Source organism: Ziziphus jujuba, chromosome 9 (assembly GCF_031755915.1).
Source record: "Ziziphus jujuba cultivar Dongzao chromosome 9, ASM3175591v1".
Lineage (NCBI taxonomy): Eukaryota > Viridiplantae > Streptophyta > Magnoliopsida > Rosales > Rhamnaceae > Ziziphus > Ziziphus jujuba.
The window spans coordinates 7,173,625-7,196,730 of record NC_083387.1 but is presented as its reverse complement, the minus strand read 5'-3'; the positions used below and the strand labels follow the sequence as shown (position 1 = coordinate 7,196,730).

At 33.3% G+C, this 23,106-nt stretch overlaps 2 protein-coding genes across 3 annotated transcripts; both read left to right on the top strand.

Annotated features, from left to right (window-relative positions):
• The first annotated feature begins 288 nt into the window (after nt 1–288).
• On the top strand, nt 289–3,678 carry LOC107426548 (uncharacterized). The gene is made up of 2 exons (XM_016036753.4): nt 289–1,498; nt 2,690–3,678. Exons 1-2 carry the CDS (start codon nt 697–699, stop codon nt 3,277–3,279), a joined length of 1,392 nt encoding a protein of 463 aa, XP_015892239.3. The 5' UTR covers nt 289–696; the 3' UTR covers nt 3,280–3,678.
• A 2,813-nt stretch (nt 3,679–6,491) lies between these two features.
• LOC107426794 (nuclear transport factor 2) lies at nt 6,492–11,341 on the top strand. Of its 2 annotated transcripts, XM_016037079.4 has the most exons (10): nt 6,492–6,757; nt 7,340–7,398; nt 7,493–7,630; nt 7,882–8,170; nt 8,252–8,472; nt 8,707–8,899; nt 9,018–9,139; nt 9,271–9,330; nt 10,045–10,108; nt 10,596–11,341. In XM_016037079.4, exons 2-10 carry the CDS (start codon nt 7,342–7,344, stop codon nt 10,877–10,879), a joined length of 1,428 nt encoding a protein of 475 aa, XP_015892565.1. In that variant the 5' UTR covers nt 6,492–6,757; nt 7,340–7,341; the 3' UTR covers nt 10,880–11,341. The 2 variants fall into 2 exon arrangements, with proteins under 2 accessions (XP_015892565.1, XP_060676482.1); XM_060820499.1 differs by lacking the exon at nt 7,340–7,398 and having other exon boundaries at nt 7,463–7,630.
• Nucleotides 11,342–23,106: the final 11,765 nt, after the last annotated feature.

Below are 23,106 nucleotides of genomic sequence, written 5' to 3'. Positions count from 1 at the left end.
CTCGGGTCCACTTTAAACTTACATTTACACGTGTCGCAGAGAAAAGCGGCTACGTAGCTTTCTAGGCCTTGGGATTCGTAGCTTGAAAAGGACGGTAGAGATTCGCGGGGACAGCAAGATCTGTCACCACGTGTCCGTATTCCTGAACAGAGTGTCTGGGCTCACCGCTTCCATGAACAGTCCGATAAATGGGCACGTGTCGATCGTTTACATCTTCATGCAATTGAAACACGTGGCGAGTCGGGAACCAGCAAGCGTGCACCGTGGCCTCGAAGAAAAACATTCTTATTAGACTTTCAGGGTTTAGCCAGAGATGAGAAAGAAAACGTTTCCCGCTAAATAAAGGAATTGATTAGGAAATCTAATTAGCGATTAATTAGGATTAGTGGTGAGACCTAGCTTAACGCATCCTCTAAATATAAATCCAAATCTCCTACGTGTAACCAACCGTCATTGTCCTCTTCTAGTATTTCGACACGTGGTGTTCTTCCTGGCTTCCCTCTCCTCTATTTCCCTGTTTTTTTCTTTTTTTCTTTCCCCGGAAAATCTGAATCCAAACCCTAGAAATTTTTGGAGAGAGATACGTTCTTCGTATTACTATGAAACTCTAGCTTCAAGTTTTTAGTTTTCTTTCAATTTTTTTTTTTTTTTTTTGGGAAGATTCAAAGTATATATTAAAGTTTGAAAACGAAAGCAATGGTGGAGGTTTCAGAGATTGGGCTAAAAGAGGACGAGATTGAACTGGATTTAGGGCTATCAATCGGAGGTAGTTTCAGAAATTCAGGCAAATGGAAGCCGGTGGAGAGAGAATCGCCGTCTCCGTTTGATTCGAGAACCAACGGCTTCGATGCAGATCTGAGGGAAAACCAAACGACATTCTCAAGATCCAGCACGTCAACGACGTCGTTGGAGGCTGAGACGACGCCTCTGGATCCACAGACGAAGCGCGAGATCCACGCGTTTAGGAGGCAAGAAGCGAAGAAGAAGCAGCAAGAGAAAAGGTGTCGAGGAAGGAACTCAGCAGCAGTACAACAACAAGACCATGGGAACGTGGAGATTCAGACAGAAGAAGAACGGCCAAGAAAGAGAGAGAAAACGGAAAGTAGTGTTGGATCGAAGAACAATGCCGCGAAGAGCGTGGTGAACCTGAGTTCGAGTAACGGCCAAACGGAGCGTTATCCGGTTCCGGAGGTACAGTACCATTTCCCACCGATGCAGTTCGTGCCCTACGAGAACGGGCTTGCATATCCGTACGTTATGCAGTGTTGGGCGCCCAGTGGTGGAAACGAGAAAAACGTGTTTCAACCGGTGCCCTGCAAGGGCTTCAGGCCGTTTGTGGCCCACCAGAACTTGGGGCTTAGTCTGCCACAGAATGGTGGTAGCGATTCGGACCAGAATGGTAGAAGAGAAGAAGGTAAATGCAAGAAATCGACGTCCAACGGGTCTCCTGTGTGCAGTTCTTCCACGATTTCGGATCATCGTAGCTCTTCCTATGAAGGTACTTTAATTATTTCTTTTAACAAAAAAATTACTCGCTTTTTAATTTGTGAATCGAATGGTTCTTGATTTTTCGTTTGTGATGTTCTTTTATTCTTTTGGAGTTTGTTTTCTTCTGTTTAAGAACTAATCGTATTTTTTAAAAATTATACGGCTTCCTATTTTCAAAAATCCAATTAAGAAAGCATTTGTAATAGAATTTAATATATATCTATATCTATATATATATATACACATATAAATCGTTCTTTTTTCTTCATCCATTATCTTTGCTGTGAAATTTAAACCGGTCCTCTCTTTCTGAAATTTCCAGTTAAAAGTCATTTGTCTTTATTTGGTACCCAATTACGAATGTACGAATGCGTATTATAATTTCCCAAAGTCGGTGGAATCATACTCCTGTTCCACTAACACAAAAACAAACTATCTGCATATTATTGATTTCTATTCTCTACGTTTCCTTGTAAAAAAAAAGAAAAGAAAATGTTTTTGGTTTGGTTTCATCGCTCCATTATTATATATATATATATATATATATCGCTTAGTGGAATATAAAAGAAAGTTATTTCTGATATAGGATTAATAAAGTTGACTGATCGAATTGATTATTTTTTGTATTTGTTTTAATAAAACCTTGATTTACTTTAGCTAAGTTTAACTTAGAAAAATGAATTTTGCCAGGATTCTGTCACCTGGTAGATGCTCGGGTAAAGAAATTGTAGCTGCTATGTATAATTTGAGAGGTTAGATTTGTCCTTGTAACATGCATGTGCGGATCGTGTACGTTAGGTAGACTAAGAGAAATTTAGATGATCAATTTCTTATAATAGGTGATTATTTGATCGTATCTTTTCGTTAGGATGGTACTCATTGTGTATAACTTCAATTTTTGAATATGGGTCAGTGCCTTGGGATCGATCAGATCACAAAAATATTATTTGTGCAGTTGGGCAGGTGTCTATATCAATGTGTGCCATTAAATTCTCTTGGTTGGAACCGTGTAAAATTGACAATTAAAGTTTGCCACCTAAACATAGTGGGTATTCACTATTTGGTTTTATTTAGCTCAATTGTCTTTTCTCTTGCCGACTTGTTTAGTTTGTTGGCTTTTTTAAATAGTTAATTTGGTAACTGTCCATCTTCCACGATGAGTCTAATCAAGTCCTTACTGTTCCTTTTTCTTAAATTTCAGGAAACGGTAGCAGTGACACTAGAACTCAATCAAGTCATTCTTTACCAGGACAATATCAAGTAAATGGTTCACAAGCAAATGATATCAAGGGCCATTCTGAACAGAGTGCTAGCTCTCATCCTAACCCTAATGATTCTGCCAAGCTTCATGAAGATGGAACAAGATCTAATGAGAAAGTGATCCCATCACACGTCACCCAGTCAAGCCCAGCGGCAGTTTTACACAAGGAAGAATCTCTGCCAGGAAGGAATCCAGTTCCAATTGAAAAACCCATTGTAACTGCGGAAAATTCGAATCGTTGTTCCTTGAAGGAAGCCAAGATGGAAAATGGAAAGTCTCCTAAACATCAACTGCAGAGCAACGATTCCCTTTGCCTTCCACAAATGCCTTATGTATCAGCAACGGGGAATGGTCCCAATGGAAAAACCATCAATGGGTTCTTGTACAGATATACTAAATCGGAGGTCAGCATCGTCTGTGTCTGTCATGGAAGCACATTCTCACCGGCTGAGTTCGTGCAGCATGCTGGAGGCACTGATGTTTCTCATCCTCTTAGACACATTACTGTAATTCCATCTGCTTTTGGATGATCCAAGTCTGAGCCTGTTTAATCTCTCAAATCTTCTCCCTTTGGTCTCTGACTTTTGTTTCTCGCCCATGGGAGAATCGCAGAGAAATTTTCTTCCAGAATTATTGCGGGTTATAAATAGTAGTTCTTCCTGTTAAAACAAATTGGGAAGGGTTATTTTGCGTTTTAGTAATACCTTTACTTAACTGCCACTAACACAGGGTTTGACCACATTATCTAAGCTTGGTTTCTTTTCTTCTTGGTTGAACATATTTGTTATATTTTGGCACGGTGGCTCGTGGTCCAACACGTCACAAATCCCTTTGTTTTTGCTTCACGGGTGATTTGTTGGATCCTGTTCTGCATAAATTTTTTAAAGCTTTTGGAAGAATTTTTATTTTAGCCGTTTTTGGCTTGATGATTTGTTTTGAGTTAAATATTTAACTGAATAAATATTAAACGATATTGCACTCACATTAATGCAAAGCATAGTGTACAATATCTTTAGTTAAGCGCGGGTTTATATTTCTTCTGTCCACAAGTTTGTCATTTTTATAGCAAACCGAGTGGATTTGTTGTATTCTATCAAAAAAAAAAAAAATGTGGATTTGTTGTAAAATTTATTGATAAAATAATAGTTACCATTCCTTCTTGGTACAAAAAAATTCTAAAACATTGGTCCTTGTGATAGAATAATGATACAAATTGATTTGTTCGTCCTTCGCATTGGTATGCAAAAGTCTCAAACATTATTCCCCTCTCCTTAATTGTTTATCTTTTTTCTCTTAAAAATACACTAATTGGTTTCATGATTGACCAAGAAACTAAAGGTCTATTTGACCATCTGTTGTTAAAACAGTTTTTTTTTTTTTTTTTCTGTAAAATAAATTTTTTTAAAAAATAAAAAAATATCTGTTTTGTTATCGGTTTTCAAAAATAATTTTAAAAAATAAATAAAAAAATAAAATTTAAAAAGTAATAAAATGATATTTTTTACATATTTTGAAAATAATAAAATTCAAATTATTTTAATCTGTTTTCTTTATCGTTTTTCTTTAGTCTATGTTTTTCTATCCTATAGAGAGAAAGTTGTAGATAAAAAATATTACTTTAATTTTTTAGAATATTTTAAAGAGAGAAAATTATAGAGAGAGAAAAATAGAATATTATGCTTGATAAATATATATAATTTTTTATTTTTTTATTTTATCTTTCTCTTTTTAAATTTTTTTTTAATAGAACAATTTAAAAAACTAGCTATTCCTCCTTTTTTAAATCATTTGTAAGTTATATCAATTATTTTTTATTTTCCTTTTCTTAGATACCTACTATTTTTTTTTTTTTTATATTGCTTCTTTGGACAAATATTTCTTATATCAATTATTTATTTTGCTATTTTGTTCTTTTTTCCTTATTTTCCTTATCAAATATTCTCTCTCTCTCTCTCTCTCTTCTATTTTGTTCTTTTTCCTAATTTTTCATTATTTTTTTTTCTTATTTTCCATTTCTATCAAATATTTTTTTTAATTTTTAAATTTTTACTTTTTCTTTTTCATTATTTTTTTTTGTTTTTCTATAAGTTAATTTTTTTTCTTCTTTATCTTCATTTTTTATTTCCCCTTATCTCCCATTGTATTTTTTTTTTCCCTTTTCATTGTTTAGTTTTGTTTTTTACCTTTCTTCTGCAACAGTATCAAAAAGTTCTAGATATGTGGTTTGACTATGTTGATAACATATAAAAGTTAGTAGTTTAATTATTACGCTAATATGAAATTTTATGGATGTTTATAGTTGGAAATATTATGTTAAACTTGTAAAATTTATTTTTTTAATTAATGAAACTGTAATCTTCATTTTTATTTTCTATTTCTATTATTTCATTCATACCCCTCAAAATAATTTCATCTACACCTTTTATAATAGTCCCGGTTGTAATTTTCAAAATCTGAAAGGCTAAATTAAAATTAATGCAAACTTGTGACTTTAGATGAATTATTCCTAAAAAAATATATATAACTACAAATATTATATATAATGTTAATTAATAATAATTAAGAAAAGTTCAATGAAAAATAAATGTTATATTATATTTTGATATATATTTTATACTTATAATTTATTAATATATATATATATATATATTATAGCTATATATATATTATATATATAAAGTTCCTTGTATGTAAAAAGAAAAAAAAAAGTATAATGAAAAAAAAATTTTAAAAAATTTAAAAATTATTTTCAAATATTAATAACCAAATATTTCTTGTTCTCATTAAATAGTAAAAAATAATTTTTTATTTTCTATTTTGAAAACAATATTTCGAAAATAATAAATAAAAAACATGATCAAACATATCCTAAATTTTAAACTGGTATTATCGACACCCCGTATTTATCTTTTTTTTAGTACTTTTAAACACAATGAAAATTGGGCCTGAAGTTTTATTTTTGTACGATAAATGGGCCTCAAAGCCGCCCATCTAATTAACAGACAAACAAGCAACCCAAACTACTATGCAAGTGGATTTTTTTCGCTTTTTTGGGTAAAAGCTAAGCTGACTGGTAGTAGAAAAAGAAATGGTTGATCTTTACTTTTATCTCACGTCCCTACGTGTTTCTCGTATTATTTGGAGAATGTTAAAATCTAGTTACAGAAAACAAATTAGATAAGAAAGCTTCTCCGTATAATCAAAAACAAAAAGCCTATATAAGAAGAAAGGGTAGGACCCGGTAGAGAAAATGGAAATTTCCTCCTTTTCGTTGCCACAAATCATAAAATATATAGAAAAATGGAAGGTGACAAAAGAAAATGGGTTCAAATACTTAATTGCCTCCAATACTTTTAAAGCTTACAAACTTTTTACATGTAAAATAAGTAAATTGGTTGTATCATAATTTAAGTATTAATTTAAAGTAGATGATACTTTAACAAAAATATAACATAGTGCTCCTCTACTTTTTTAATACAAAGAAAAAAAAAAACAATTATGCAGACAAAAAAAAAAAAAAAAGAATGACAGCATTGCAGACATAAATTAAATTGAATTCAAAATGCACATGAAACTAAGTACATAATGGAAGTTATGGAACAGCATTAGTAACCAAAAACAAATAAATAAATGGAACCGCATTGTTTGTCAGTACGGATGTCTGCAGTGCATAAATGCTCCTGGAAACAAGTAGAACATGAAGCAGGGGATTCAAACTACAAAGCTCACAGCACAGGCCGGTAGCACCAAAAAATATTGACACACAACCGTCATATGAGAGCTCCTCCTTGCCATATATAAATTAAAAAGGAATTGCCACGGAAACCCTTCCTCTCCCTCCTCCCCCTACACCATTGTTCTCGCGCCTCTTCAGGATCCAGTAACCCTACCAAAACCCTAGAAACCGCCATAGCTGTTAGAGGTGAGAGAAGTTGCTGTGAACCTCCCACCATTTTCCCCTTCTCTCACCTCATTTTCTACGATCCAACCTTACACTCACTCATTCAGGTACCTCCCTCTCTCTCTCTCTCTCTCTCTCTCACCAAATGTTCACCGGATTTCAACTTGTTAATACTTGCAAACTGAGAATTTATCTTGTAGATCAGCGTGGCTCTCGTGGCCGTTGTGATTTGCCTGTTTGTTTCCTGGGAATTTTTTTTAAAAAATTATTTACGTATTTTTTTTTCGCGGGAGTAGTACGTGAGATGAACAAATGAAGTCCTGAATTCTTGTATTCGTATTTTCTGGATCATTCGAATTGTTTAGAACCGTAAACTTGTTACTTTATGTATATTGTTGAGCGCCTGTTTGTATGTGTGTGTGTTTTTCTTTCTCTTTTTTATTTTTTATTTTTAAATTCTTCTGGAGAATCTTGTATATGAATTGAGAAAATTTGTTATGGTTGAGTTAGTAAATATCAAGCATGGTAAATATTATAAGGTTATCTCTTATTTTTCGTCAGTTAGATTGGATGCATTGAAATGAGAACGTTGATGCTCTTGAAAATTATTATTCTTTGAAAATATTTTTATTACCGCGTTTGTTTACTCTGTGGATACCGTGTTTGAATGGATTTTGGATTTTCAACAGTAATGGCATCTTCAGTTCAGCAAGCCCCAGCTGGGATTGTTCCTCCTACTGCTGATATTGTATGTATTGATATTATGTACAAAACTTCATTCTATTTCTAATTTTGTATTTATATTCTTATAGGGTTTTGATTGTGCATTTGGTTCAATTTAGGTCGGTAATGCCTTTGTTCATCAGTACTACCTTATTTTGCATCAATCCCCCGAGCTTGTTCACCGGTTTTACCAGGATATAAGTAAGCTTGGCCGTCCTGAAGAAAATGGGGTTATGAGTACTACATCCACCATGCAAGTGAGTTCCTAACTTGCCACCCTCCTTTATCTCTGAACTTTTTCTTCCCGTAAGTTCTGCGTTCAAAGATGTGCCGCTTCTATGCAAGCGTACATGTGTACTCTTGCATTACAAAGTCCAAAATCTTAGAACATGACACTAGTATTTATGTTTTTCCTATGCAATTTTTCAGCAATAAGCTATATTGGCATTAATAGAGATTGTTATTTTGAGATTGATTCTTTTTATATGGTCATGAATTTCCTTTGCAGGCAATCAATGAAAAGATACTTTCACTTGATTATGGAAAACTTAGTGCAGATATCACAACTGTGGATGCTCAAGATTCTTATAATGGGGGAGTCTTTGTCCTTGTAACTGGATATTTGACTGGAGAGGACAATTTGAGGAGAAAATTTACTCAGAGTTTCTTCCTAGCACCACAAGACAAAGGCTACTTTGTATTGAATGATGTTTTTAGATATGTAGATGAGCCCATTCATCAGAATGAGAACCAGGTTGTGGTTAATGATGTTGATGGTCCACTTGCTCCTGAACACGGTATTGTGACACTCTTTTTCTTATTTTGTATTGCAATCTTTTGTTGTGCTTTAGTTGACTTTGAGAATGTCTTTCTTGCAGAATCTTCTGCTGTGCAGGAGAATCATGTTTCTGAACATGCAACCGCAGTGCCTGATGATATTGATAAAGAGGAAGTATACAATACTGAAAATGTAGAAGTTTTAGTTGAAGAAGAGGAAGCTCCAGTACCTGTGGCTGTTGATGAAATTCCGGATGACGTGCAGGTGGTGGATGAATCTAATTCTAAATCTGAAGTGCCAAAGAAATCATATGCCTCAATTGTAAGTGGTTACCATACTATTTCAGAGGAAAAAAAAAAGTAGTTATCATGCAGTATCCATGGTGACTTTATTCTGATTTCTGAAGATTAAATTCTTTAGAATTGCTTTTTTTTTTTTTCACTCTGTTCAAAGAAACCAGATCGGGTAGAATTGTATTTTCTACGTGTATGAGTGTATCTGTTTCATTTTTCTTCTGGGCTAATTCTGTAATACCTCTTTGTTATATGTCTCCAGGTTAAGGTTATGAAGGAGAATGCTGTACCTTTTTCAGCTCCTAGCCCTTCTCCTGTGAGATCTGCTGTGCAAAAGAACCCAGAGCAGCATGTGAATGTGACAGCTACTCCAGCACCAACCCCAGCATTGATTTCCGAGACACTAACTTCCAGTGCAAATGTTAGCGAAAATGGAAACATTCAAGAGGCTGAAGGTGTGTTGTCCTTTGCATTGTTAGATGTGGTAGTTAAATTACAGTTTTGTTTCATGTTTGGTTGATTGTTAATCTTAAGATGAAGTACTTACTGATTTCTTCCTCTGGTTATGGACAGCTGATGGTTATTCCATCTATATTAAAGGTCTGCCTGTGAATGCTACAGTTGCAGTTCTTGAGAATGAATTCAAGAAATTTGGACCCATTAAAAGTGGTGGTGTACAAGTTAAAAGCCAAAAGGTATGCTTGTTTCTCATCGAATGTTTGTCTGTTGTTTAAAGTTGAAGCTTGTTTCTCATTGAACGTTTGTCTGTTGTTTCAAGTTGAAAGTCTTCTCAAATAATTGAATTGTCTATCTATTGATATGACAGGGATTTTGTTTTGGTTTTGTGGAATTTGAGGTGGCAAGTGCTGTACAAAGTGCAATAGAGGTATTAAGCAACTTGTTTCTGTTTTTCCTTATGTTTTGATCCTTTGGCGGTGAACAGAATGGTAGGCCATAACTTTTTCCAAATTTGGAATCACATCAAGAAATATTGATAATTAAGACTTCTTTTTGGAACAATCATTCATTTTTCTGTGTTGTACTGTCATGTCATCAGAAAAGGCATAGCATGTTTTGCCTTATGTTACACTGATACTTGTGGAGGTAAATCTGTTGGTTTTATTCTTTTTCCCCTGTAAAATACTACTGTTTGTTTGTTATTGTGATTGTTGAAATTTTTATCCCTTTCTGCTTCTGTGCATGAATATTTCTCATTGGTATATGTACATCTTGGGTTTCATCACCATAGTTGCTCTCAAGCTTGGTTATATCGTTTGTCATTGATGATGCGTTACCATAATTGGTTTCTGCTTGCTCAGAAGGAATGAATAATTAATGTTTTTGTCTGCATCTATAAATCTTTTTTGGAGATACATCAAGGGATTTTATCCGATTAAGTACTTATATTTCAACTTTCTCCCTTATTTGTGAAATTTCAAATTTAATTGTAGCAATTGCATTGTTCTTTTTTCAGAAAAAATCTGCACTGTTTTAATTACTTATGTCACCACTTCTCGATGTTTTGTCAATTCTTTGGGCTTCTTATCTAATCCTGTATTTCTATGTCTGGGGACAAATTAAATTTCTGGTTGTGCAATAGGCTTCACCCATTAGTATCAATGGACGTCCAGCTGTGGTCGAGGAGAAGAGGTCTACCAATCGAGGCAAGTTTGCATTTTATGCTTGAATTTCTCTTACATTAGTAAAGTCATGATACCTTTAAAATGAACATCTAATGGGCATTTTAAAAGTTAATTGGGTTAGTAGCTTGCTATGGGCAGATAGAGAGGTGCATATGTGTTTTCATCCAGTTCTGTTATAGAAACCCCCGTTTTGACATTTAGAATTAGATAGCTATTCTATGTTCTGCTAATTGCCAAAGGCACTGTTGACTATCAGTGATTTCTTTACTAAAAGCTTATTTATTGTTTTATTTATTATTTCCTTGCTATAATTCTGTCTAGTCAAACGTGCATAGCTGTTGGCTGGATTGGGGGGATTTGATTTATTATGCAGCTTAAAAATCTATTACTGTCATTTCATAGTTTGAAATTAATATAGTGTGAGATGGATTGTGGATTGTGGGCATGTTTGGGTCCTTGTATTTTCCTTATTTTATTTTCATATACATGTCTCTTTTCATACATGCAGGGAATAATAGGGGAAGATTTTCGTCTGCACGGAGTAATGGATACAGGAATGAGGGAACAAGAGGGCGTGGAAGTTATGGGAGTGGCAGAGGTTATGGTCGTGGTGGTGACTTTAATAGCAGGGCTGAATTTGGAAACAAGAATAACAACAGGGGAGGAATGGCAAACCGTGGAGGTGAAGGATATCAGAGGGCTGAAAATGGTGGACGTGTGAATCGTGCTGGTGGGCTAGGTGTGAATGCAACAGCCAAATCTACAGCACCACGAGTGTCAGCTTCTGCTTGAGAAGCTAAGCTTGGAGAGAGGTTGATTTTTTTTCCTTTTTCTTTTAGAATTGCGCGGATTACCAAGTTGTTGGATAGCATTCAGAGGGCTGTGTCTGATCATTCATAGATGAACTACCAGACATTTTCTTATAGGATTTTCTCCCAATCCTTTTGTCCCTTTTTCATTTGTTGATTGGTTTGGGATGGATAGCGTTCAAATTCATGCTTAGCATTGCAGTGTTCCCATCAAGTCTCCCTATGAAGTTTTGCTCATTTTGTTCCTTTTTTTTTTTTTTTTTTTTTTTTTCCAAAATTTTCTTTTGGAATTACATTTAGGTCTGTCAATCGTTATTTGCATGGGTAGTGATACATTGGTTAGGTTAGTGCTCATCTTCAGTATGGATTTTATGCTGAAACAAATCATCTGTAGTTCTCGTTATAATTGAGCAATTCTAAGTAAAGGAAATTATATTGTCTTGTATATTTCAATTTTTTCTGTTCAGGGTTTATATGCTTAATTGTTACCAAATTGATGATCCATTAACCTGCTGGTGGTAACTCATGAATGTTATCTGGCTTCATTGGTTTGTTTTATTAGGTCAATATCTGGCTTCATGTTTGTTAGACAACCTTTTAAGCGATCTTGTAGGTTGTGTTTGTATTTGGTTCTGTGCTAACTGTAATTTCGACGAGTTCAGTGGTCTGTGTCCGATAAATATATAAAAAGATCCCCAGCTAAGCTCTTTTATGGGATCTTTATTTATAATTTTGAACATCTTAACCTTCGAGGATACAAGAATTGACCCAAGCCAAAGCCTTCATGAACTTGTTCTTCGATTCAACTTAGGTAAGACGATCCATCGAAGTTTAAAATAATGTTATAGTCTCTGCACAAAACATGTGTGTGAATTTAAATGTATATAAAAGTCCATTTCTTACGTATCTTGACTATTGAAATTCATTGTATTGATGTAGCATAAATCAACAAAGCTATTCTGAATCTTCCCTTTATCAAAAATAGAAAGGATCCCGATTAATAACATGAAATTAATATATATATATATAGATAGATAGAAAGAAAGAGGGGATCCAAATTCACGAGGGCTTCATAAATCAACAAAGCTATTCTGAATCTTCCCTTTATCAAAAATAGAAATGATCCCGATTAACAACATAAAATTAAAATATATATATATATATATATGTACAAATGGGCAGATTATGTCTATCAAGACAGAATTACTATTCAAAAATTATTATTTATGAACAGGAAAAGTACCGAAAAGCAAGATGCTATTCATAGATATTGTTCACTGACATAATAAAAAAGAATCACAAGATCAACAGGACATGCAATTATTCAACCAGCCCTCCTTTGCCTATATAAAGGAGTCTCTCCACCCCAAGATGGGAGGAGCAATTGCAAGAGCAATTTTGAGAGCTCTTTTGGTAGATTTTAGAACCTCTCTACTTCTCATAGTTATTGTAATCAAATATTTGAGTGCTTAGTTTTCTGAGTGAACTAGTGCCTTTTTTTGCAATCAATTGAGATACCAATTTGTGGTACTCCTCTTTAATCAAGTAAGCATTTCATTATTTTAAATTTATATTCAATATATTTTCAATATTGCTTGGTTGGTTTTACCGCTTTCAATATATATTCTTTAATCATTAATTGTTCTTGGTTGGCTTTACCGCCTCCTCATATTTTACTTCCGCTCACACTCTCTGCTCTATATTCTTTACTTATTTAACACTCTCCATATTCTTTACTTGTTATCAGAGCCTCCTCATAAGTGTTCCGATCTGTATATTGCTACTTTCTTTAGCGCCCGTAGAGTGTTATATCTGCTTAATTTATTAAGCTTCATATTTACTTTCTGAATCTTTATTTTCTTCAATTTACTCTTGTTATATTGCTTCTTTCTTTTCCTTGATGAACTATAAATTCGAGTCTGAACTAGAAATCCCATGAGAGGTTTAGGAACAGGATGAAGTGATATATGCAAAAGTAAGTTTAGGATTATAAAGTTTTAGGATTTAAATTTTGAAAATGAATAGATTATTTAGATCTAATTCTTCTACTAGTTCTAAATTAAATAATAGTTCTATATTATCACTAAATGGAAATCAAATACCAGACATAATCAACAAAGAACATTATAGTTTTTCTTCTAATGAATCAATCAATCACCACTGGAGTATTCCTCCAATACTATATAGTGAAATTTATCATCACAAAACTTGGTCTTTATCTTCATTTAAAAGTGAATCACACATTAAAACAGTTGAACAAATTTACACAATCAACAAAGATCACGAAATCTGCAAACTACTTAGTAAAGATAATATTGAAAAACATAGACAAGATGGTCACCATTTCCTACACATAGATTTAGTTCAAATTAGAATCAAACCCCTTACCAAATTAGGAACCAATTCATCTATTCTATTATGTCTTAGAGACGCTAGTTTTCAAACCTTTAATGAAGGTGTCTTTGGAGTCATAGAAACAAATTTATGCAATGGTCCATTTCATTTTGACTGTTACCCAGATTTTCTTGTACGTTTATGAGATTCATGCATATTAAAAGTGTTAACTTTAAATATAAAAAACTCAGGATATAGGTTCGACGAAGGTCGACAATCCTTAGCTCTAATTTACAAAATTCATTATAAAGTCTCAGGAACTAACATGGACTTTAAAGCTAAAAAACATAATACTAGAAGTCATACAATGTTAATCCAGAGTCAATATCAAGATCTAAATATAAAAATTCCTAAAATGATCAAATGGTCCGATGTCACTTTACCTTCTGATTGGGTATTACCTGATGTCCGGTCTCCAACCCCTATTCAAAATATTTTAACAAATACTGAGTTCATCTCACAGTCCGTAGATGGGTCAGTGAGAATCACCTTTGATAGATAACCTAGATCTAATCAACTCTTAGGAGAAACCTCCTTAAAATGATCATTTACTAAGCTAATCATAGAATCCATATCTTCTGATAATATATCTAGAAGAGATCAAGAAATTGAAAAAGATTTACACAGAATTAAAATACAAGAATTAGAACATGAATTACATAAATTAAGATTAGAAAATGAAATCAATAATCTTAAATTAAAATCAATTCATAACATTAGACAAGTTAGTCAACCTCGTTACAGTGATGAAGAGATTCAATCAATTCAATCACCTACAGTTTTAGATTTCATAGATTACCAATTAAATACACTAAATAAACCATACAAACCCAATTGGAAATAATTAGATAAAGAAATGATGTCTGCTAAAAATCATGAAAAACTAATGACATATAGACAATCCCACACTAGAAATCAGAAAGAATACATCTGGCAAAGCTGGAAACATTTAATTTACAAGTCCAATCTGATATACAATTTTTTTGACTTTCTTGAAAAATATTATGATGAATTAAAAGATTTAAAAACATTGACTAAAGAAAAATGGATTAAATCAGATCAATCAACAGTTTTATCGAGTCATTCTCCAGTTGAAAAAATAATCATTCCTCATTTAAATAGCCAAATCATAACTTCACCATTTAAAACATTTACCCACAAACGCAAAGATTTAATTAATGAACTTAGAAAGGTTATTGAACAAAATAATTACACAAATCAAAGTATTATTATAGTAGGCAAACAACTAGATAAAATAGAAACCAAAATTGATAACTCCTCCAAAAATGACAATCAACCACAACCACAACCCCTCATAAAATTTTCAGATATTACAGAAATTCCAACCCTTCCAACAAAATCAAATCAACTCAATCAACTCTTAAAAGAATTACAATTAAAAGCTTAAATATCCAAAAATGAAGCCTCCTCGTCCAATCTCGCTACTATTAACAATCACTCTTCCTCTGATTCCGAATCCAATCAATCTTAAACACCTAATCACCTTTATAGGTTTAAAAATCAAAAACCAAGATTTAATAACTTTAAACAATGGAATAATAAACCCTTACCTCCCGAATTTCAAGAATCAAATCATAGAAATCAATTCTCTGTCAGTTCCGATAAATTATATGAATGGAATATTGATGGATTAAAAGAACAAGAAATATTAAACAAATTACATCATATGTCAATAGTTGCTAATAGATATTTTACCAATCCAAACCTTCCATAACTAGAAATTGTTGAATTATTAGTTATAGGCTTTACTAGTACATTACTGGTGGGAAAAATATTTAACAGATCAATCTAAATCAAAAATCATTTATGCCACTAAATTAGATGAAGAAGGATTTCCAATATTTAATGAAACCATAGGTCAAGGTGTCCTAGATGGAGTCAATACCTTGTTGCCACAATAATTAGACATTTTATAGGCACCCCCCTGCTGTAATAGAAAGAATACATAGTCAATTAACAAATTTATATTGTTCAACTCTTAGTGATTTCGAATGGTATGTGCAAACATTTACCACCGGAATTATGATGAGAGCTAACAGTAATCAACCTTTTTGGAAAGAAAAATTCATTAATGGATTACCCCAATTATTTGCTCAAAAAATCAGAAATGTCTTAAGTAATGATAGGGGTCACATAGATTACGATTCATTAACTTATGGCAACATAGTCTCAATAATAAAAATAGAACGATTAAAAATGTGTACTGATATGAAAATAGCAAATTATAAAAGAAAAACTAAGTATGAGTTAGGAAACTTTTGTCAACAATATGATCGATCTTCAATAGCACCATCTAGGAGAGATAAAATCAAAGAAAAATCAAATAGAACACATTTCCGAAACAATAAATATTCTATCAATAAAGCCTATTACAAGACCAATAAATTCAATAAATCCATCCTGATAAATTTTACAAATCAAATAAACATAGAAAATATTCAAAAGATAAAACTAAAATCAAATGTTTTAAATGTAATAAATTTGGTCATTTTGCTAATGAATGTAAAGTTAAGCAGATGATCAAATAATTAGAGATTCCAAAAGATCAAAAACAAAACTTAATCAATGTCTTAGGAATTCACAACTCAGATAGTGAACATAGTGAAAACATCATCTATACTAAATCAAGTTCTGATGAATCCAATAATCATTCTGCATCACCTAGTGACATAGATAATCCTAATATCACTTTAGGATGTTTAGATGCTTGTTGTCTCGATACTTGTTGCAATAAATCAATTAATGTCTTAACTAATTCTACTGAAGAAGAAGATATAATACTAGAATTACTTAGCAAACTAAATACTCGAGATGAACGAATAGAATACATGAAAAAATATAAAAAAATCATAACTGCTAATACCCAAGAAACCAATCAACTTAATAAAAGTACTAAAAAAATTTGTTTAACAGAAGCCTTACAAACATTTGATAAATCCAAAACTAAACAAATAACTGTCCAAAATTTACAAGTGGAAATCAAAACAATCAAGTCTAAGATTAAAGAATTAAAATTAGAAAACCATTTAATCAAATACCAATTAAAATTTATCTAAGAACATCCTAAAAAACTTCTTTGTAATGAACATAATCAAATAGTAGATGAATCTCTCGCACAGGAAGAAGGATCTTCCCATGAAAATTGTTTAGCTTCAATTCACAAAATCAAACTTAGAAAATGGCATATACAAATTACAATAATCATTAAAGATTTTCAATTATGTTCAAGAAAGTCTTATATCTAGTAAATATTATACTAAAACCAAAGAAAAATTAAATTATGCTAATGGAAGCAAAATGGATTTACAATATGAAATCAATCACGCACATATTTATCATAATAAAATTTATTACAAAACATCATTTGTCCTTGTTAGAAATATGACAGATCAAGTAATTTTAGGTATTTCGTTTCTTTCTTTATTATATCCATTCACCACCGAAAATGATGGAATAATTAGCCACCTTCTAGGAGAAAAAATTAAATTTGAATTTATCAAGAAATCACATAATATTCAAACATTAAAAGAAGATTCAATTTCAAAAACAATTAATTGTATTCAAAATAAAACTAAACATTTACATTTCCTACAGGAAAAAATTAAATATAAACAAATAGAAAATCAATTGTCTAACTCTTATCTCCAAAACAAAATCACCGATTTTCAACACCAATTAACCAAAGAAATTTGTGTCGAAATACCTAATGCTTTTTGGCATAGGGCAAAATACCTTGTTAAACTTCCTTATGAAAAAGATTTTGATGAACAGAATATTCCAACTAGGGCCCGAGCAATTCAAATGAATCAAGAATTAATGGAATATTGTAAAATGAAATTCAAGAACTCCTCGATAAAAAATTAATTCGTGCTAGTGAATCTCCTTGGTCTTGTTCAGCCTTTTACGTTCATAAAAACGCTGAATTAGAACGAGGATCCCCTCGGTTAGTAATCAATTATAAACCCTTAAATAAATTCCTACAATGGATTAGATACTCCATTCGTAATAAGAAAGATTTAATGAATCGACTTAATCAAGCCACTATTTTCTCAAAATTTGACATGAAATCAGGGTTCTGGCAAATAGAAATTAGTGAAAAAGATTGATACAAAACTGCATTTGTAACTCCATTTGGTCATTATGAATGGAATGTAATGCCCTTTGGCCTAAAAAGTGCCCCCAGTGAAGTCCAAAGAATAATGAATGATATCTTTAATAATTACAGTCGTTTTACAATTGTTTATATAGATGATGTCCTAGTTTATTTCCATCCATTGATCAACATTGGAAACACCTCTGAATGTTTTTAGATATTGTCAAAAAACATGGCTTAGTTGTTTCAGCTCCCAAATTAAAATTATTTCAAACCAAAATTCGGCTTTTAGGCTTCAATATTCACCAATCCCAGATTACTCCAATCAATAGAGCCATAGAAATTGCTGATAAATTTCCTGATGAAATTTTAGATAAAAATTAGTTACAACAATTTTCAGGATCACTAAATTACATTGCCAAATTCTATAATAACTTACGAATCAAATGTAAACCTTTGTTTGACAGATTAAAATCTGAACCTCCACCTTGGTCTTTAATTCACACCAAGCTTGTACAAGAAATCAAAACACATATTAAGACTCTTCCTTGTCTTGGCATTCCTTGACCTGATTTATTCAAAATTATTCAAACTAATGCCTCTGAAATTGGCTTTGGAGGAATTTTACTTCAAAAAATCACACCAAATTCCCCAGAACAAATAGTCCGTTTTCATTCTGCAACATTGACTTCTTCTCAATTAAATTATAGTACTATTTAAAAAGGAATTTTGTCCTTAGTACTATGTATATCTAAATTTCAAGATGATTTACTTAATCAAAAATTTTTAGTACGTATTGATTGCCAAAGTGCCAAATATGTTTTAGAAAAAGATGTTCAAAATATAGCATCAAAACAAATTTTTGCTTGATGGCAAGCTATACTAAGAATATTTGATTTTGACATTGCATACATTCAAGGAACACAAAATTGCATTCATGATTTCTTAACCCGTGAATTTCTGTAGGGAAACGTTTCTCACCCGAGGCCTAAACATGCCATGAAAACACCAAAAGGGGTCATCTACCCCTCACCCACATCCAAATCCTCCCAAACCATATCAAACCCAATCAACTAAGGCCCAAACTTCCAAATTTGATCATACCCACATAATCACAACTGAATCAACCCACTTATCTCACCCCATTCCAGTAAGCCAAATCAATTACCAAACAGCTCTCATCCAATCCTATAATCCTTATATTTTAGTTCCCAGCCAACCATTCACTCCAATCAATCAAACTTAAGCCAAGTCACCTCCCTATTTTGATATAGCTCGTCATTTATTATTTTATATTGAACCCTCTCTCTAAAAAATTCATACAATTACTCAAATAGTCACTCAATTTCTTCCACCAAACTTTCATTTCATTCCTAAAGCCCCAAGAACAAACCTAAAATATTATACTGCTATTTTCCAACACACCAAATCAGTCACAATTACCCCTTTTTTTGACAAACAAGATAATCAAACCATTATTTCCCATAAATTTTGGATTCAAAAAATTATTGCTCTTGAAAAATGGAACCAACCCCCTTATAAATCAATATAGATTACCACTCCTGGACCTACCAATATGATTAATTACTCTTTCAATTATTTTGATTATACTGATGCTTGGGAAAATATCTTTTTGCATCAAAACGAATCATATTCCCACTCATGGTTTATTAGTTGGGATTCAAAATTTCATCACAATTTTCCCAGTTGGTTTTATCAATGGTGGTGTGCTCATGGTCCAGTTAAAACCCACTTGCCACCCCAAATTCAACATTTAATTTCACATTTTGAAAAAAACTATAAAATCAACAGACACGAATCTGGCTTTCCTATTGAACTCATATTCATGTCCAAATACAAAGACTCCTAGATATTCAAGTGGCAGTATCATCGAGACTCTGATATTGTCTACCGGATTTATTCAATCAAATGATGGGACAAATGGAATTCAAACCGTACCCACAAATGGTCATGGAAGAATTTCCTATTCTCCCCATTCAGAAAATTAAACTCGTTTCAGTCAAACATTGGTCAGCTCAACAAAATCAAAGAAAAAACTGCTTGCTTATATTTAGAAATTGATAGCAGAAGTAGATCAATTATCTGATGCTTTTGACACATCTGATGATGCTTCTAGCTAGCTAAAACCATAATCAAGCAGCAGCCAATCAAAACATGTAATTGAATCATCCACCAAATGGGCAGACTTTGTCTAGCAAGGTAGTCAAAACCCCTATGTTTTTAGTCAGATCCCAAATCATAAGGGTCTTGACTGTCTTGATAAACGAAGTCTGCCCATTTGGTAGATGATTCAGCTATATGTTTTGATTGAGTGCTGCTTGATTTTGCTTTTAGCCAGCTAGAAGCATCATCAGATGTGTCAGAATCATTAGATAATTGATCTACTTCTGCAATTAATTTCTGAATATGAGCAAGCCGCTCTTTCTTTCATTTTGTTAAGCTGATCGATGTTTGATTGGAAATGGGTTTAATTTTCTGAATGGGGAGAATAGGAAATTCTTCCATAACCATTTTGTGGGTACGGTCTGAATTCCATTTGTACCACCATTTGATTGAATAAATCTGGTAGACAATATCAGTGTCTCGATGATACTGACACTTGAATATCCAAGAGACTTTGTATTTGGACATGAATATGAGCTCAAGAGGAAAGCTAGATTCGTGTCTTTTGATTTTATAGTTTTTTTCAAAATGTGAAATTAAATGTTGAATTTGGGGAGGAATGTGGGTTTTGGCTGGACCATGATCACACTACCATTGATAAAACCAACTGGGAAAATTGTGTTGAAATTTTGAATCCCAACTAATAAACCATGAGTGGGAATATGATTCGTTTTGATGCAAAAATGTATTTTCCCAAGCATCAATATAATCAAAATAATTGAAAGAGTAATTAATCATATTGGTAGGTCCAGGAGTGGTAATCTGTTTTGATTGATAAGGGGGTTGGTTCCATTCTTCAAGAGTAATAACTTTTTGAATCCAAAATTTATGGGAAATAATGGTTTGATTATCTTATTTATCAAAAAGAGGGGTAATTGTGACTGATTTGGTATGTTGGAGAATAGTATTATAATATGTAACACCCCATCCCGAACCATGTCGGAATTTTTGCACGTTGACCGAGGTTGACTGTTGACTGTTGACTTTGACCGTTGACCGAAGGGGTCAAAAGTTGACTTTTTGATTTGGATGGAACTCTAGGTTGACTGAGGTACCTTTACGAAGTACACGTTGGCACGAGTTCTTAGACTAGTAGCACGTTGAAAACGGAGCTACGCTTTGAAAGTTATGAGCAAAACAAGTTGAGGTCCAAACTGTCCAAGGGGTGCCGGAGTTGACTTTTTATTCATGCAAAGTTGAGCTTTGACTCATGCATGGTTGTGAAATACTAGTCGATACGAGTCCATAGACTAGCGGCACGTCCGATTTGGACATGTGGTTTGAAAGTTGTGGACCTGTAGAGTTTTTCAAATACTGTATTATTTTAATATTATTTTTTAAACGCGTAACGATGTGCCACGTGTGACTTAATAAATGTGACCATGTGTCACCATGTTGAGATGCCACATGCCAACCATGCTTAATACCATATTATTTTATTGTTATTTTATATAATAATATTATTTTTTAATATTATTTAATGAATTTTTAATTTATTTCTTTTATTTCTTTTTCTTTTCTTTTTTCCTTTTTTTCTTTTCCCCACGTGGAAAAACACCTTTCTCCTTTTCTTTTCCTTTCCTTCCCTTCTCCTTCTTCCCCGAGCCCATCAAAAAAAACAGTAAGGAATTCTCTCTCTCTCTCTCTCTCTCTCTCTCTCTCCTTTGACTCTCTCCCCCTCTTTCTTTGACCGACTGTTTGGCCGGATTTCAGTCGCCGGACGGCCACACGCGCCGGCCACCGGTGAAGCCCAGCTCCCCGCGACCCCAACCTCCAATTTTCCCGGCCAGTCGCCGCCGGACGCGCCCAAATCGGGCCGGTGAAGTCGGCGGCGGCAGGTTAAGTTTTTTCGGCAATTCTCGCCGTTTCCGGCCAACCCAGCTCGACACATACCTCTATTCCATAATTTTTGACCTCTCTGAATCCATTTCCGGGGTTAGATTTCCCAAAATCCCCACCGTTTGAGAGATCCCTCAAGTTTAAATTCGGCCGAATCTTTCCGACCAAATTCCGGCCACCGCCGGTCGAATTGAACTCAATGGAGGTCGGTAATGTGATCCTCATCTCACAAGCTTTCCATAGACATATAATTTGTCAATTTTGGATAACGTTTGTGTTTAACCCCCCGGGTACCGGGTATTATTTACCCGAATAAAATATTAATTTATTTGACTGTGTGTGAATTGTGTTCTAGGAGCACGGGTGAGTCGTGGAATTGATCCCATGGTGGATCTTAGGTTAATTGCGTGCTCCAGGTGAGTGACCCACCTTTAAAAATGTTTTGGGGTAATTAATTATATTTATTGGTGTTTAATTGATATCTGCAATTATGCTCATGTGGTGAAATTTAATTATAATTATGAAAAAATATTATTTTATACGTACGTGTATGTTATTGGTGCTAAATGGAATTTTTGGGTTATTAAGAAATCCCCGATTTTTATTATTGTGAGTTAATTGTATTTATTACACATGAGCAAGTATTTTCAGTAATTAATTGTGTCTGGATTTTATATTATTTTTGGGCATAATTGGTTTGAATATTTTAAGGAAATTATTTGTTTAATTGGTGGTTTAAATTTTACAATTATGTCCACGGTATTTTATTTGTTGAACCTCGTGTTACGAGAAAAATTATTTGTTTATTCGTTACCGATGTTTTCGTACCGGGTTGTTAAATGAAAATATGTGGGATGGTAAATGTGAAAATTGGTATATTTTCCACGGTAATTTTGGAAAGAACGGTACGGTTATAATTGATTTAATAATTATTTTAGACGCATTCACACAGTATTGGTGTTCTGGTGTATATATATGGTTAGTGCGCAAGTATTATGTCTCCCGTGAGTTGCCATTGGACCGAGGGCAGGCAAGTCTTATATATTGCGCATCAGCCGCCCCCCTTCTTGGCCGGGATGAAGGTTTCAGCAGCGGTACTGTCGGGACGCCGAAGTGCCGTTTGCAAGTTTCTCTCTTTAATCTCCCCGCCAGTCGGTGCTCGGGACGCTGGGTATCAGAGGGCATCACCGGTATATGGTGTGGTGCGTCAAGTGTGAATTTTCAGATAAGATTTCAAACCCCAAAGAGTACAAAAATTATTTATTATATGTATTCACATTTTAATTACATTTGGGGTATTTATTTATTTGTTGTTTATTAAATTGTTTGATCCCTTGGTTTTCTGGAAGTACGAATAATCGGGTTTTGTGAAAATGTTTTAAAAAGGGGAACATTTCCAACGAGTGAATAGTGAGGGTTTTGAGAGAAATTATTACCTTCAAATGTTTATTTATTTATTTATTTAATTGTTCGGTATTGATTAATTAAATCCCTTTATTTGGTATATTATTAATATTAAAGGTGTTTAGTAGATAGGGTCACTCACTGAGATGATTAGCATCTCACGTTTTTAAATTCCGTTCCCCTAGGTCCAGGTTGGGAGACATTGATCGTCCGGGGTGAGCCCAACGTCTCAGTTCGTTGCCGAAAGTCCAAGAAGTATTTCTTCCCTTTTTCCT